The 14,768-nt window shown below is 36.7% G+C and overlaps 1 protein-coding gene across 2 annotated transcripts in view; it reads left to right on the top strand.

Annotated features, from left to right (window-relative positions):
• Positions 1–1,682: 1,682 nt before the first annotated feature.
• Positions 1,683–14,768, top strand: part of LOC126977889 (G protein-coupled receptor kinase 1) — an 87,991-nt gene continuing 74,905 nt past the window's right edge. For both annotated transcript variants that reach the window (XM_050826519.1, XM_050826518.1), the window contains exons 1-2: positions 1,683–2,151; positions 5,756–5,832. In XM_050826519.1, coding sequence (XP_050682476.1) covers positions 2,039–2,151; positions 5,756–5,832 — 190 coding nt within the window. In that variant the 5' untranslated portion in view covers positions 1,683–2,038. The remainder of the gene's footprint in view (positions 2,152–5,755; positions 5,833–14,768) is intronic.

Below are 14,768 nucleotides of genomic sequence, written 5' to 3'. Positions count from 1 at the left end.
GTTCATGCACTTCCTCTCTTTCAAACAAACTTTCAAAATACTCTTTCCATCTCTTTAGCACACATTCTTCTCCTCTTATAATGTTCTCATCTTGACTCCTGATTATACTGAGCTACGAGGTAGACGTTTTTCCTCTGGCTGTTTTGATGGATTTCCAGAAGAACTTAATGTTTGACTGGAAATCTTCAGTGAGCCTCCTATCAAAATCATCCGTTTCTTCTTCTTTCTTTCTAGACACAACTGCTTTCGCTGCTGATTTCAATCTTTTATGCTTCGTTCTTGCTTCCTTTATCTTGTCATCCGTTGCCTTTTGTACTTTTTGGTTAGCTTTTGTTGCTAACCAATCCAATCAAGCTTTCTTCTTTTCTTGCGCCGCCATTTGTACCTCTTTATCCATCCACAAATTATAGTTCTTTTTTCCTTTCCTTCTTTTAGCTACCCCGCATACCTCAACAGCAACATTCACGATCCCTTTCTTAAATGTCTCCCACAAATCTTCAATCACACCTATCTCTTCTATGCCTTTAAAACTTTCTTTCAGTTTCTCTACATACTCGTCTTTCCTTTCTTTTTCTTGTAGATTTTCCACTTTTACTCTGTCCAAAACACTCGTAGGCTCAGCTCGTCGGTGTCGCTAACGTTTAAAAAGGCCGTGCATTCGGGCTATGACCAGGAAGTGGTCTGTGTCGAGGCCTACACCGCGGTATGCCCGAGCATCTAGTACTTTCTTTCTCAGTCTTTCATCCACAATTACAAAATCAATCATACTTCTAGACTCACCCTCATCTCTTGTATACAAATGGATCTTTTTATGGTTAATCATTGTGTTTGCCACGCAAAGATTCCATTCCAATCATACTTCAAGCAGGCTTTTCCCATTTTCATTCACTCTCTCGTCCCTAAACGTACCCAGAACTCCTTCATACCCATCACGCTTTACTCCAACCCACCCATTAAAATCCCCTAACGTCACGATGCGTTCATTTTCTCCGCATTTATTCAAGACCCGTCTCATGCTGTCCCAAAATTCCTCTCTCTCTTTTTTGGCTTTTAATGACCCACCTCCGCACAGATCCGTCGGTGCATAGACCCCAAGGATAAACAAGCGAGTGACTTTTAACCTAATCCAGAGGAGTCTTGGGCTAACACATTCATGCTCTACCACACATTCTACTATTCGATCAGAAAGAATCATACCAACTCCCTGACCGCCTCGGCTGGTTTGGGGGACTCCGGACCAGTATGCCGTGTAGGGACCATGAACCGTGGTGTCACATCCTTTCCTCTTCGTTTCATTCACGCACAAAATATCTATGGATTGTTCATCCATCATCTGACATACTTCATCTACCTTATCATCCACTCCTCCTCTTACATTCAACGTAGCAAAGCGGCTCTCCATGGGCCGCTTTTATTATTATTTTGGTTAATGACTGAACATAAAATAGAAACAAAAGGGGAATTAACAAAGGAAAGTAAGGAATTGAAATCAGTGGGGCGAGGGATATCAGGGGGAAGGAGATCATAGAGAGAAGAACTTAGTACTTTTGCAGACAAGCTATCTACGTATGACTACAATTATGTAAAAAAAAACTTATTGTCATTTGTCAACTATTGTCAATGTCTGAACATAATTTGCCATTTTTATTATTTTTTATGTGAAGTTTGAAGTTGAACTTTGAATGAATTGATGGTGTGTTGAGGGTTGAGACGTGGTGGTTGTGATAAATTATGTTTTCGTAACCAAATCTTTATTACTTTGTTAAATTGATCGTTATAGTTATTTTTCCAAACGATGTTTAACTTTTGCAATACTTTTGGTGCTTACGTATATTTTTCAGTTTCGCCAAAATAAAAATGTGTCAGCTCTCGTCAACAAATGGTGTTCTAAAGTGAATGAATAATCGTCATGACGTAAAGGTATTTGTGATTGGTAGTGCTTGGGGTCGAATAATTTTAGTGGTTTTAGTGCTCTAGCAGTGTTTTTTTGATAAGGACTAACTAGTTGACGGGACAAAGTTGATAATCCAGACTCAAAATGGCGGATCTTGAGGCTGTCCTGGCCGACGTCAGCTATCTAATGGCTATGGAGAAGTCGAAGTGTACTCCAGCTGCCAGAGCCAGCAAGAAGATTGTTTTACCAGATCCCAGGTAGCTGACATGATCAGTTGATCACTTCTGATAATCACTTTTCTGTTGACAGCAGTAACCTAAAATTTATTTGTTTACTTTATTAGTTAACTGATTTTACATTGTTTTCCACCAATCTTATGGAGTTTTCTATAATTTACAAAAAAAAAAATATTAGTTTATAATATAAGTATTAATTAAGCAGTTTCTAGGTTGGGCAGAATCAAAGGGATTGAATGTTGTTTTGTTGCTTATATATATATATATATATATATATATATATATATATATATATATATATAATATTAATAGAATTAGACAATCTTGTTCCACTACACAGAATTAAAAAAAATAGTAGTTATATTTCATTAAAATTGCTTAAGCTTATTTGGCTTACTAAATAATTGTTTGACTCTGTTTCTAAGAGCAATTTAAAAAATATCATGTAATAATTTTGGGTTGTTTTTATGTCTGTCAAAGCATTCAACAACAAACAAAAAAAAACATTAATTCAGTCTACTTGTCATTTTCAATAAGCTAGCCTGTTGAAGAATATATAATATATAAGATTAAAATGTTTAGAACATTTGTGCCATTACATTGAAAATTACCCTATGTCTTATATCAATAATATTATCATATCATGGCACATTCCCCACCACCACATATCAATGTGATTTACAAATATTATGTACATTTATTTGACCCTCTTATCAACTCAAGTGTGAAACAATCATCAGGATCTAATCCCACTATCAAATTACAAAATAATCAAAAAACATGACATAAACATTAAATATTCATTTGGTGGCAATTAAATTGCCATTTAGAATTAACAATCTTACAATCTGCTGCCTTAATTCAAATAGTTTTTAATATACAAAGGCCATATGCCACCAGTGGGAGGCACCTTTTGCACAGGATGCCGGCTAGATGGGTACCACAATGGCACCTATTTCTGTTGTGAAGCAGTAATGTGTAAGTGTTACTGTGTTTCGGTCTGAAGGGCACCATAGCTAGTGAAATAACTAGGCAAATGAGGCTTAACATCTTATTTCTCTTGACAAGCGCAATTGTAGTGCCACTTAGAATTATTAGGTCTTTCTAGAATTCTGAGCAGCACTGCATTGTAATGGGCAGGGTGTATCAATTACCATCAGCTGAACGTCCTGCTTGTCTCATCCCTTATTTTCATGGAAAAAATGTACTTAGTGTATTGGTCATCCTGTCTGACTTCCTTAAAGCTTCAGCGTTTTTTATCAATTTGACACCATTTATGTAAGGAGGAATTTTAAAGTTATATATTGCCATAAATAGTTATTGTTACAAGGAAAAGATATTTTTTTTTCTATTGCATAAAATATTAGTTACCTTAGTGTCTGTTAATTTCTACATTATATATCTATATATATATATATGTTTCTAGATTTTTATTTCAATTCATAAAACTTAATTATTTTATTTTTGTATGACCCTCTCAAAAATTTTTTTTTGATGCACACTGACACTTCTGCTGTGACACTATTAAATGATTATGACAGAGAAGAACTAAATGATTGTTGATGTAATGATCAAAAGAATCTCTTGCCTTATCAAAATAAAAATTATATTTTTATTCTTTTAAAAATTATATAGTGAAACAGTCAAAGGTACACACAATACGTCCAAATCTTAAATTGGATTTAGACTTCCACTAAATTCTTATAACAATCTATAGTTAATTAGAATCAGAAATATCCCTGTTTTCAATTATTATCAATTAAATCTTAGTGCATACTTACTTCATGGTAGAACTTTCACTGCCCTTTTTAAATATTGAATGCTGTCAAAGGTATAGGATGCTCTTTAGAGCCATTCCATATTAAGAATGAATTAAGGTAATTAAAAAGTATAAAAATAATTGTGAATTTTTATAAACTCTAACTACTTGATTTTAATCTAGTTCTAGTTGCGATTATTGTTATTTTTGGACTTGGTTTCAGCCAAGGTAGGCTTGTAACAACATACATAGTTATAGGTGAGATGTGTTTGAGCGTGACGTGAAGAGGAGAGCGGGGCCGCGAATAATGGTTTTGAAGTGAACAATCCACACAGATTGGTTCGAAAATGAGAAAACAATGAATATTCTCAAACAGACTGAGAATGATACCAAGTTCCAAATTCACACTAAATAGGATATGAACGCTAAATCGTAATTTAGCTAAATAATATGGGGACTACATGATGGCCAAAGAGCCTCTGATGAAGTGAGAAATATTTGTTATTAAGCACACTTATGTGGATCAAGCCTTATTACATGGTTGTACTTTGTTGTTAAATATAGCCTTTTTAAGATTTAAATTCTTTAGACCTTTACTTTATGGAATTGTTATTATTATTCCTATCATATCGGACATGTTTCGGTATAACAGTACGATTAGTGTTTAGACAATTTTGTAACATATTTTGCATGTCAATTGACGAAACATATTGGATTATCCATTATATTGTTAACATCTTAAGTACAATGTTTCCTGCAAATAAAATTTCATTTCATTTCATTTCAATAGGCATTTAGGGAAGTGTTGTACATAAGAGCAGTGATACCACAAATGCGGCTTTTTACAGTTAACGGGAATAGTTACGCAAAATCATGGCAAAACCTCTGCTTGCAGTAATTTTTTTACTAGCATCCACAGCTTATTCTAAATAGTAAATATAAAAATTCAATTTTGTATTAAAATTATAAAAAACGAAAAAGATGACTGTAAATTATCAACAAAAATGGACCTGTTTACACCTGGCAAACTTTATGTTGCGACTTACTGAGAGCTGGCAATGTCATTTATTTCATTTCTTTAAATAATTTCCTAATCTTTAAGTAATAAATTCTTTAAAAATTAAGAATGATATACAATTTATTTAAAAACAATGAAATTTACATGAGAAAATTAATTATACTAAAATAAATTACAGGTACTTTCGGCCAATTTTTTATAGGCAACTGATTGTAAATACATTGCATATGTGGCATTGCAACAGAATTCTTCAATTCTTACGAGCAAATTAACGATACTCGGCCGAATCTTTTATATGCTCTCCAGATTTTGAATGACCTACCGTAATGTAACCAACATTACGGTAGGTCATTCAATATTGTAATTGAATATGATTAATGGAATTCCTTAACAACCTGTAATTAAATTGCAATGCACTTACGTTCATTGCTGAATTTCAAAATTTAGTTGATCTACACATATTTAGACAAATTATTAGTTAGTGTACTTCAGATTCACTAAAAATCAACTTGATTTTAATCTAATTCTAGTTACGATTATTGCTATTTTTGGACTTGGTCTCAGCCAAGGTAGGCTTGTAACTACATACATAGTTATAGATGAGATGTGCTTGAGTCGCACGCGCGACGTGAAGAGGCGAGAGCGGGGCAGCGAATAGTGTTTTTGAAGTGAACAATCAACACAGATTGGTTCGAAAATGAGAAAACAATGAATATTCTCAAACAGACCGAGAATGACGTCAAGTTCCAAATTCACACTAAATAGGATTGTTTTTTTTAAAATATGACCAGACTAAATACCTACTTAGGAATAAATTATGAATTTACCAGTTTTTGTCATTGTTTCAGTGTGAGGAGTGTGATGCACAAGTACATGGAAAAGAAGAATGAAATACATTTTGATAAAATATTTAATCAAGTCCTAGGTAAGCTATTAGTATAATCATCTTTAAAATAATCGCTGTTAATTTATCTTAAGATATAATGTATACACTTGCAAACCTTCATAGATTTAGTCAATTTGAGGGTAGTGTTATGTTCTTTGCGGAATACGTAGACAATTTTTTTTGTTCGGTGAGTAGGCCCACCTCGAAATGCGATAGTATTGAAACAATAGTAATAATATACTATATTTAGTTACAAATTGTGTGAGCGGTACACTGAGAAATACGACAAACATGTGAACGTCAAAATAACCTAAAAACCATTGAGATTTAAATAAAACACTTTCAAATCTTTAAAACGTCATCTCGTTAACATCCGGTTAACTAAAATAAAAATATAACTTTTACGCAAAAATCTAATGTAAAAACAAAGTAACAATTACACGCGTTTTAATCCTTTAAAAGTGTTTTATATAAGTTATTTTACACTCGCGTTAATCAAAGAAAATACTATACAACCATAAAGATATGTTAGTATGAAAGTGGGTTTTAAAGTGAAACTTTTATTACATCGTCTCAAACTTTTTCGTCTGTGTGTTGCATGTCGCGTGACGGTCGGGCGGCGCCTATAGTTCGCAGCAGTTGACCGTGTAGTGTTATAGACTATTACTCATTTTAAGCAGGGCTCAGAGTTCAATAAAAATATTAGTTGGAGACTTAGTCTACTTTTATTATTATCGTTCCAATTTTCCAAGTATAAAATTAAGATTGATATAGCTATTTTTATACCCTAAATGGAATATTATTCAAAAAATTTTTAGTTAAATGTCTATAATGTGAAAAAATGTTTCACTTTTACCGTGGTTTTATAAAACCACTCAATCCTGTTTTATTATATCAAGCTTATAATAAAAGTGTTTGTCTTTTAAGGTACCTACTTGGAAATTAATGCGATTTTCACTATTTGAATAGTGGAAATCGTAATTGCAATCTTAACTTTTTGATCAGTCTAGATAGCCTGATGAAAGAGTTAAGAGCCCAAAAGTTAAAGTACTAACTTCAAACTGCCTATGCATACATACAGAATAAAAACAAATTTTTAAGGCGCGGTCATACCTTAATATCCACAAAAATTTGGTTCCTTAGAGTCGATTACAATATAACGCAATGAAAATATTCCTACCCAAAAAACACAGTACAAAAAGAAGGACTTAAAGAAAAATTTGAACCGAATAGAATATTTATATATAATTTGAAATATACAATAAAAAATTTAGAAGTTGCTTCCCAAAATTAACTTTGGAGTTGAAAATCTCAGAATTTTCAGCAATAACAACATTCTTTTTTAAAAGAATTTAATAGAATTAGTATTTTTCTAAAACTTAAACCGAACAATTATTCAATTTAATATGTAAATTTTGAATAAATAAAAGAAAACCAGTAAAATAAATGCCCATTTGCAGCTTAGCCACATGATCAACACAAATATTGTACTACTGGTTGTAGCGTTTACAATGCTAGTCAGTCCGCGCCTTAAGTAACCATATATTACAATATCTTGAGAAAACACAAATGGCTATAATTAAGTAGGGGGCTATCTGAAATCAAACTTAACAGAGCCTGTAGGAAGTGTTTAAAATACAGCTGATAAAAGATGGTTTACAATGATCCACAGAACAAAAATGTTCATCACACAAGTACTAATAGTCTCAGGCGTGTGTACACACCAATACTTCAGTTTAGCTGTCAGCGCACTAACCATAACCACTAAACCAGAAAGCTAGCCAAAATTATATACGTATTATAAATATTTATTATTAATCATTTTCAAAATCAGCTCTTATAACTCGTTCTTCCTGAGAAAATTTGGTAAAAAAATTTTGGTAGGCCCAATTTTCTAGGAGAAAATAGGGAAATACGAAACCTCTATTTAGTCATAATTTTGTAGGTAAAATCCGTTAATGCTGTAGAAGCTTTATCCAGGAAGAAAAAAGACACTACGTTTGTATGGAATAACGCTGCTAGCGTCCCCTCTTAATATTACACGCCAGCGTTATGTTGTTTGCTCACGCGCTGCGGTCATATTAACATCGTTTTCAGAATAGGTTTGTTTACATTGTGCATTGCCAAAGGCCCTCGCTCGTGGTACGTGGATCTATTTTTATGGATCCGTAGCTGAAGTGTAACCAACATGAACCCTATTAGGGGCCATCCATGAGTTACGTCACTTTTACGAATTTCATGATATTTTGACCACTCCCCCGTCGTCACAGCTGGCACATTTGTGGGACACGGCCAAGTATGAAATTTAAACAACAGTGTTCCGAAACTATTTTTATTTCCATTAAATTTTTTTTTAAATTCTTTGATTTGGAATTCCACTCCACTTTCAAAATTATCAATACTTTCCACACCGTTTCATTATGTGTTAACTTCTTCTTGAACAGTAAGTTAAGTGTAAGTTAAAAATCACAAAATTGCAATACTAAGAAAACAACGTTGATTAAAATTTGTCATCAATACAAATTAAATTAATCCTTTTACGAGGGGCACACTGAAATGATCAGGAATATAATATTTCGGTTTGAGTTACAATTGGCTGTTATCAGTATCGGACTGAGATCAATTCAATCGTTATTACATAATGAGCTATGTTTAAGAAAGCTAGATTCCCACTGGGTTCCCTACAAAATTTTAACGTAGAGCAAAAGGCGGCTCGTGTAGATTGGTGCCGGAATAATCTGCAACGCTTCAACGAAGGGAAGTCAAATGCCGTTTATAATATCGTCTCAGGTGACGAATCATGGATTTATTCGTACGAACCTGGAAGAAAACATCAGTCAGCAGTTTGGATCTTCGAAGACAAGGTCAGACCAGCGAAAGTGGCTCGCTCCCGCAACGTGTTAAAGAAAATGGTTGCTACGTTTGTCTCGAAATAGGGGCATGTTGCTACAATTCCTTTACAGGAACGCAGTACGGTTACCACTGAGTGGATATTTCACGGTTTGTTTGCCAAAAATGATAGCCGAACTCCGAGAAAATAACCCGAAACGTCGCATCATCTTACATCATGATAATACGAGCTCCCATACGGCTCAGAAGACAAATGATTTTTTGAAGCAGTTAAACGTTGAGCTGATAGGCCATCCTCCGTACAGTCCAAACGATTTCTTTACATTCCCTAGAATGAAAGATTACGCGATCAACAGTTTGAAGACCCCGAAGCAGCTGTGGAAGCGTACAAATCAGCCATTTTGTCAACATTAACTTCAGACTAGAATTACTGTTTTAGTATTTGGTTTGCACGAATGCAAAAGTGTATTAAGTTGAACGGATAATACTTCGAAAAACAAAAAATGGGACAACAGTTTATCACTGTTGGCCACAGAATGGCCACGTTTATCCACGGAATGGCCACCGGTCCTCGACATTAACCCATGCGAAACATAGCGGCACTAGACCGTTACTTCACGCCGGACGATTCTGGCCCGATTGTGCTGACGTCATAAGACGGCAGCGTGACTCTCCCACATTTGCAGAACGTCGACAAGTACTTCGACGAGTTCATCGACCGCCTGCAAGCGGAAGTAAAGTGCACGTGCCAGTGCAAATGCAGGTGCAAATTCAAGTTCGCCAGAAACTTCGTCATGTTCTTCGCCAAACATTTAGACAACTCCAAGTTCACGTGCCAGTACATATTTGTACTGGCACGCGAAGTATTCTTCGCCGAATACCCCGACAAATACATCGCTAAGAACTTCGACAAGTACTTCGACGAGTGCTTTGACGAGTACTTCGACGAGCACCGCGACGAGTTCTTCGTCAAGTACTTTGACAAGTACTTTGACAAGTACTTCGACGAGTCCATCGACAAGTACTTCGACAAGTTCTTCGACGAGCACTTGGACAAGCACCTCCAAGTGCAATTGCAAGTTCACGTGCCAGTACAAGTACTTCGCCGAGCACCTCGACGAGCTTTTCGACAAGTACTTTGACGCGTACTTCGACGACCACTTCGACGAGTACTTCCACGAGTTCTTCGACAAGTACTCCGACGAGTACTTTGATGAGTAATTCGACAAGTACTTTGACGAGTTCTTCGACCTACACGAGAGTGGGTCAGAATTGCATTTTGCAATCAAAAGAAAAGTTTAAAAACAACCCCGGAGTGATTAATGGCTTCTATAGGCGCGTTATGAAAAAATTATGAGAGTGAAATTTTTAGATGCGCGCGCATCATTGTAACACAAAAGTAACAGAGTGAAGTTCGTTCCTCAAATATTTTGACGTTTGCGACATTCGTAATTTTTTTTGGTTTCTTCGTCCATTATAAGAATAGGCAAAGGGTTCAAGCCCGCACAGCCGTGTTCGGTATTTAATAAATAATTATCAAAGCCATCGTTGCAAGATTTTTACAATATTTTTCTTTCTACAAACGTAGAATAGCGCGAGGAGTAAATAATTTTAAGGATTTTTGCTTTGTTAGGCCAAAGAAGTATAACTTTTTGCGTGCACACATAAGTACACACACACTTTTTTAATATGAGAGGGGCAAAGAAATACTCCCGACGAGTCTTCGACAAGTACTTTGACGAGTACTTTATAGAGTTCTTCGACAAATACTTTGACGAGTACTTCGACAAGCACCTACAAGTGCAAGTGCCCCTACAAGTAGTTCGACAAGAACTTCGTTGAGTACTTCGACGAGCACTTCGACGAGTATATCGTCGAGCACTTCGACAAGTGCCTGCAAGCGAAAGTACAAGTGCACGTGCAAGTGCAGGTGCAATTCAAGTTCGCCAGAAACTTCGTCATCTTCTTCGCCAAACACTTAGACAAGTGCAAGTTCACGTGCCAGTACAAGTACTTCGACACGAACTTTGACGAGTACATCTACGAGTGCTTTGACGAGTTCTTCGACGAGTATATCGACAAGTGCTTTGACGAGTATATCGACAAGTACTTCGACGAGTACATAGGCGAGCGCTTTGACGAGTACTTCGACAAGTGCCTGCAAGGTCAAGTGCACGAGTACTTCGACGAGATCTTTTCCAAACATTTCGTCGTGTACTTCGGAGAGTATATCGACGAGTGCTTTGACGAGTATATCGACAAGTGCTTTGACGAGTATATCGACAAGTGCTTTGACGAGTATATCGACAAGTGCTTTGACGAGTATATCGACAAGTGCTTTGACAAGTATATCGACAAGTGCTTTGACGAGTATATCAACAAGTGCTTTGACAAGTATATCGACAAGTGCTTTGACGAGTATATCGACAAGTACTTCGACGAGTATATCGACAAGTGCTTTGACGAGTATATCAACAAGTGCTTTGACAAGTATATCGACAAGTGCTTTGACGAGTATATCGACAAGTACTTCGACGAGTACATAGGCGAGCGCTTTGACGAGTACTTCGACAAGTGCCTGCAAGGTCAAGTGCACGAGTACTTCGACGAGATCTTTTCCAAACATTTCGTCGTGTACTTCGTAGAGTATATCGACGAGTGCTTTGACGAGTATATCGACAAGTGCTTTGACGAGTATATCAACAAGTGCTTTGACAAGTATATCGACAAGTGCTTTGACGAGTATATCGACAAGTACTTCGACGAGTACATAGGCGAGCGCTTTGACGAGTACTTCGACAAGTGCCTGCAAGGTCAAGTGCACGAGTACTTCGACGAGATCTTTTCCAAACATTTCGTCGTGTACTTCGGAGAGTATATCGACGAGTGCTTTGACGAGTATATCGACAAGTGCTTTGACGAGTATATCGACAAGTGCTTTGACAAGTATATCGACAAGGGCTTTGACGAGTATATCGACAAGTGCTTTGACGAGCACTTCGACGAGTATATCGACAAGTGCTTTGACAAGTATATCGACAAGTGCTTTGACGAGTATATCGACAAGTGCTTTGACGAGCACTTCGACGAGTTTATCGTCAAATACTTTGACGAGTACTTTGACGTGCACTTCGACGAGCACTTCGACTAGTACTCCGACGAGTACTTTGACGAGTACTTCGACGAGTTCATTGATGAGTTCTTCGACGTACAGGAGAGTGGGTCAGAATTGGATATAATACTCCACTTATACGAGTCTTTATTTGCGTTTATTGTTAAAACATGTACTTCGCTTCAGCAGATCACACCGCACCGAACACTAGTTCTCCTTTATCTTCTTCTTAATCACTTTCCACTATTTCTTCTTCTGTTCCTTCTTTTCACTTTTAAGTCTGAATGAGAACTGCCGTAGGACACGCTTAGTACGGCTTATATACCCCCGGATCTGTTCTATTTTCAAAATGATTCTCCCATTCCATTTTTAAAAAATTGTACTATAAATTTCTTTTAATTATTTTTATCCTGCTTACACATTTTCTATCCTATTTTCTCTGTTCAATTTGATCCTGAATTTACTAGAAATTTCCATTAACTTTACAAAACCCAAAAAATTCCATACACTGGTAGGTACACATATCGATATATCGATACATCGAACCAGGGTCTACAGCGTCTGAAGTAAACACTTTCCCGCTGAGCTACGAGTAATGCTGACGGAGCTGTTGAAATTAACAATGCCTTGAAGTTTGACAACTCTCGTCATGTACGTCGAAGCGTTGCTACGCGACATTACCACCAGGGTGTAAATATGAAATTAACATGTACTTATAGTATTGACTCGTTTTGGGAACGATAAATAGCTGCCTAATTAGTGATGTGCCGCTGCGGCCGTAAAGATCGATTGTTATCGCCTACTGAATTGTATGACACTGTCGATTATAAAATATCTTATCTAAAGTAAAGCGATAATAAAGCGTATTATATACTTTTACTCAATTCGTAACTGCTGTGCACTGATATAATATTAATACATATTGATAAATTCGTTTATTTAGTGCGTACCTGCTCGGGGTTGGAGCGCTATTTAACTGTGGCTGTAAAATCGTGGACCAGACCGACACGGCCTAAATTATCTCACAACTCGCACGATACCAGAGCTTTCACCCGTTTGCCTACTTACTTTACCTAATATGGTACCTATGTGTGATATTTATATTTGTTTTTAATTTGATATTCTTTATTTGGCCACTATGGCCCACTTAAATGTCATAATAATACAGTCAGATATAATTATAATGAATACATAAATAATATAAAATAAGTATATAAACTATTAAAATTATTGAATTTTAAATAATAATTAATAACAAAAGCCCCATATTCCTCAGTCCCTGTGTGCAACGTGCAGTTTACAACAGTGTTTATATAAACACAGTAGAGCCGATCCGCCAGTGCAGCCAGCATGATGTTCTTGCTCCCTCGCACTCGGCGCACCAGTGACGTGCCTCTCTTTCGCATTATTGTATAGAAACAGTCAACACGGGCTTCGGCAAACATCGCTGAGGCGCTGAAATAGCGAGGGGGCCTCAACAGCATCCTGAAAGCATTGTTGTACTGGACTCTAGGGGCGCTGTACGATCTTTGCGTATAGTCAGTCCACAGGCTGCAGGTATAGAATAAGGTGCAGTACGCCCTAAAAAGAAAACGCCCTTAAAATCTGAAGAGCACCATGCAAACCTACGGATCAACATATTAGCTCTTACCGACATCGCCCTTCGTTCCCGCTCAACATCTGCGTCATCCCTCAGGGAAGGTGTTACTAAATGGCCAAGATATTTTAACAGATCAACAGTTTCTAACGGTTTTTCTTTCCATTTAGCCTTATAGGTGGCATTTCTGTTACTTTTCTAGGCCCTCCCTGAAAGACCATGCACTTGCTCTTTTTAACATTATAAATCAGCCCGTGTTCAGCTGCATAGCCTTCACATGTGCATATCAACTTTCTGAGTCCGCAGACCGAAGCGTCAGAACCATGTCGTCCGCGAAGCTTATATTATTGAAATATACGTCGTCTATGTGACAACCGACATGCTGTTTGCCTCGATCATACCATTTACATAGAGATTAAAAAAGCTCAACCCCCCCCCCCCCCCTGCCTCACCCCGCATTCCAATCTGTACGAATCAGACATGGTGCCCGCCCATTTCATATTATTCAACTGGTTCCCATACCAATACTTAAAGCTGATGAGGAATATTGGATGTTCTCATCTTTTCCCATAGGATGTCATATGAGACCAAATCGAAGGCCTTGGAAAGGTGAAGGAAGCAAGCATAGTAGTATAGTATTTGACAGCACTCTTCAAGCACAATATCGCAGTTTTGTTTATCTTATATTTTTCTTTTACCCGGATCAATAAAAGAAGGCATAAATGTACCTATGACTAGAATAAAAGCGGCGCGCGCGTCATTTTGATCGATTGACAATCGACCTGCGGGTACTTTTTCGTACCTATAGCGCAATGTGACATATTCTTCCCTGTATAGTCTTCTAATCTGTCTAATGACATTTGAATTCGTTTACTAACCTATGTAAGTACAAATTCGGCTGAATAATCCTTAATCTGGAATTCTTTCAAATCGCACTGTTATGCGAAGCATGAGAGCACACGCAAAGTTGACAGTTGAAAACTTGGATACATCTATTATCACTGCGATCAAAAGAAAAATTTACTTTTAAAGTCTGTCAATAACAGGAACATATTATGGGATGCCTCGCTAAGAATAATTAATAATATTTCAGAAAAAAATTATACGAGAACAGAAATAAACTTAGATTAAGAAGGAACCTTGCACAAGCGAAAAATTAGAGTTTGTGAGGCGAAAGCCTTTGGCTCTCTACCTATTTGTAGCTTATATATACTGAATGGCACAAAACTAGCGACTCGGTTGATTGCACACGCACCACTTGATTATTATAGGCCATGTTGTAGCCTTCACAATACCTCTCCCTTTGTAACAGTTGGGTCAGCTCGCTCGGTACAATGTCCCCCAACCCTTTTACAATACATTTTATTGCAGACTTGTATCGGAATTTAGATTTGTTTACTTTAAGTTGGTTACCTA

This window comes from Leptidea sinapis, chromosome 46 (genome assembly GCF_905404315.1).
Source record: "Leptidea sinapis chromosome 46, ilLepSina1.1, whole genome shotgun sequence".
NCBI classification, from domain to species: domain Eukaryota; kingdom Metazoa; phylum Arthropoda; class Insecta; order Lepidoptera; family Pieridae; genus Leptidea; species Leptidea sinapis.
The sequence above is the reverse complement of the archived record's forward strand: the minus strand, read 5'-3'. Positions and strand labels throughout refer to the sequence as shown.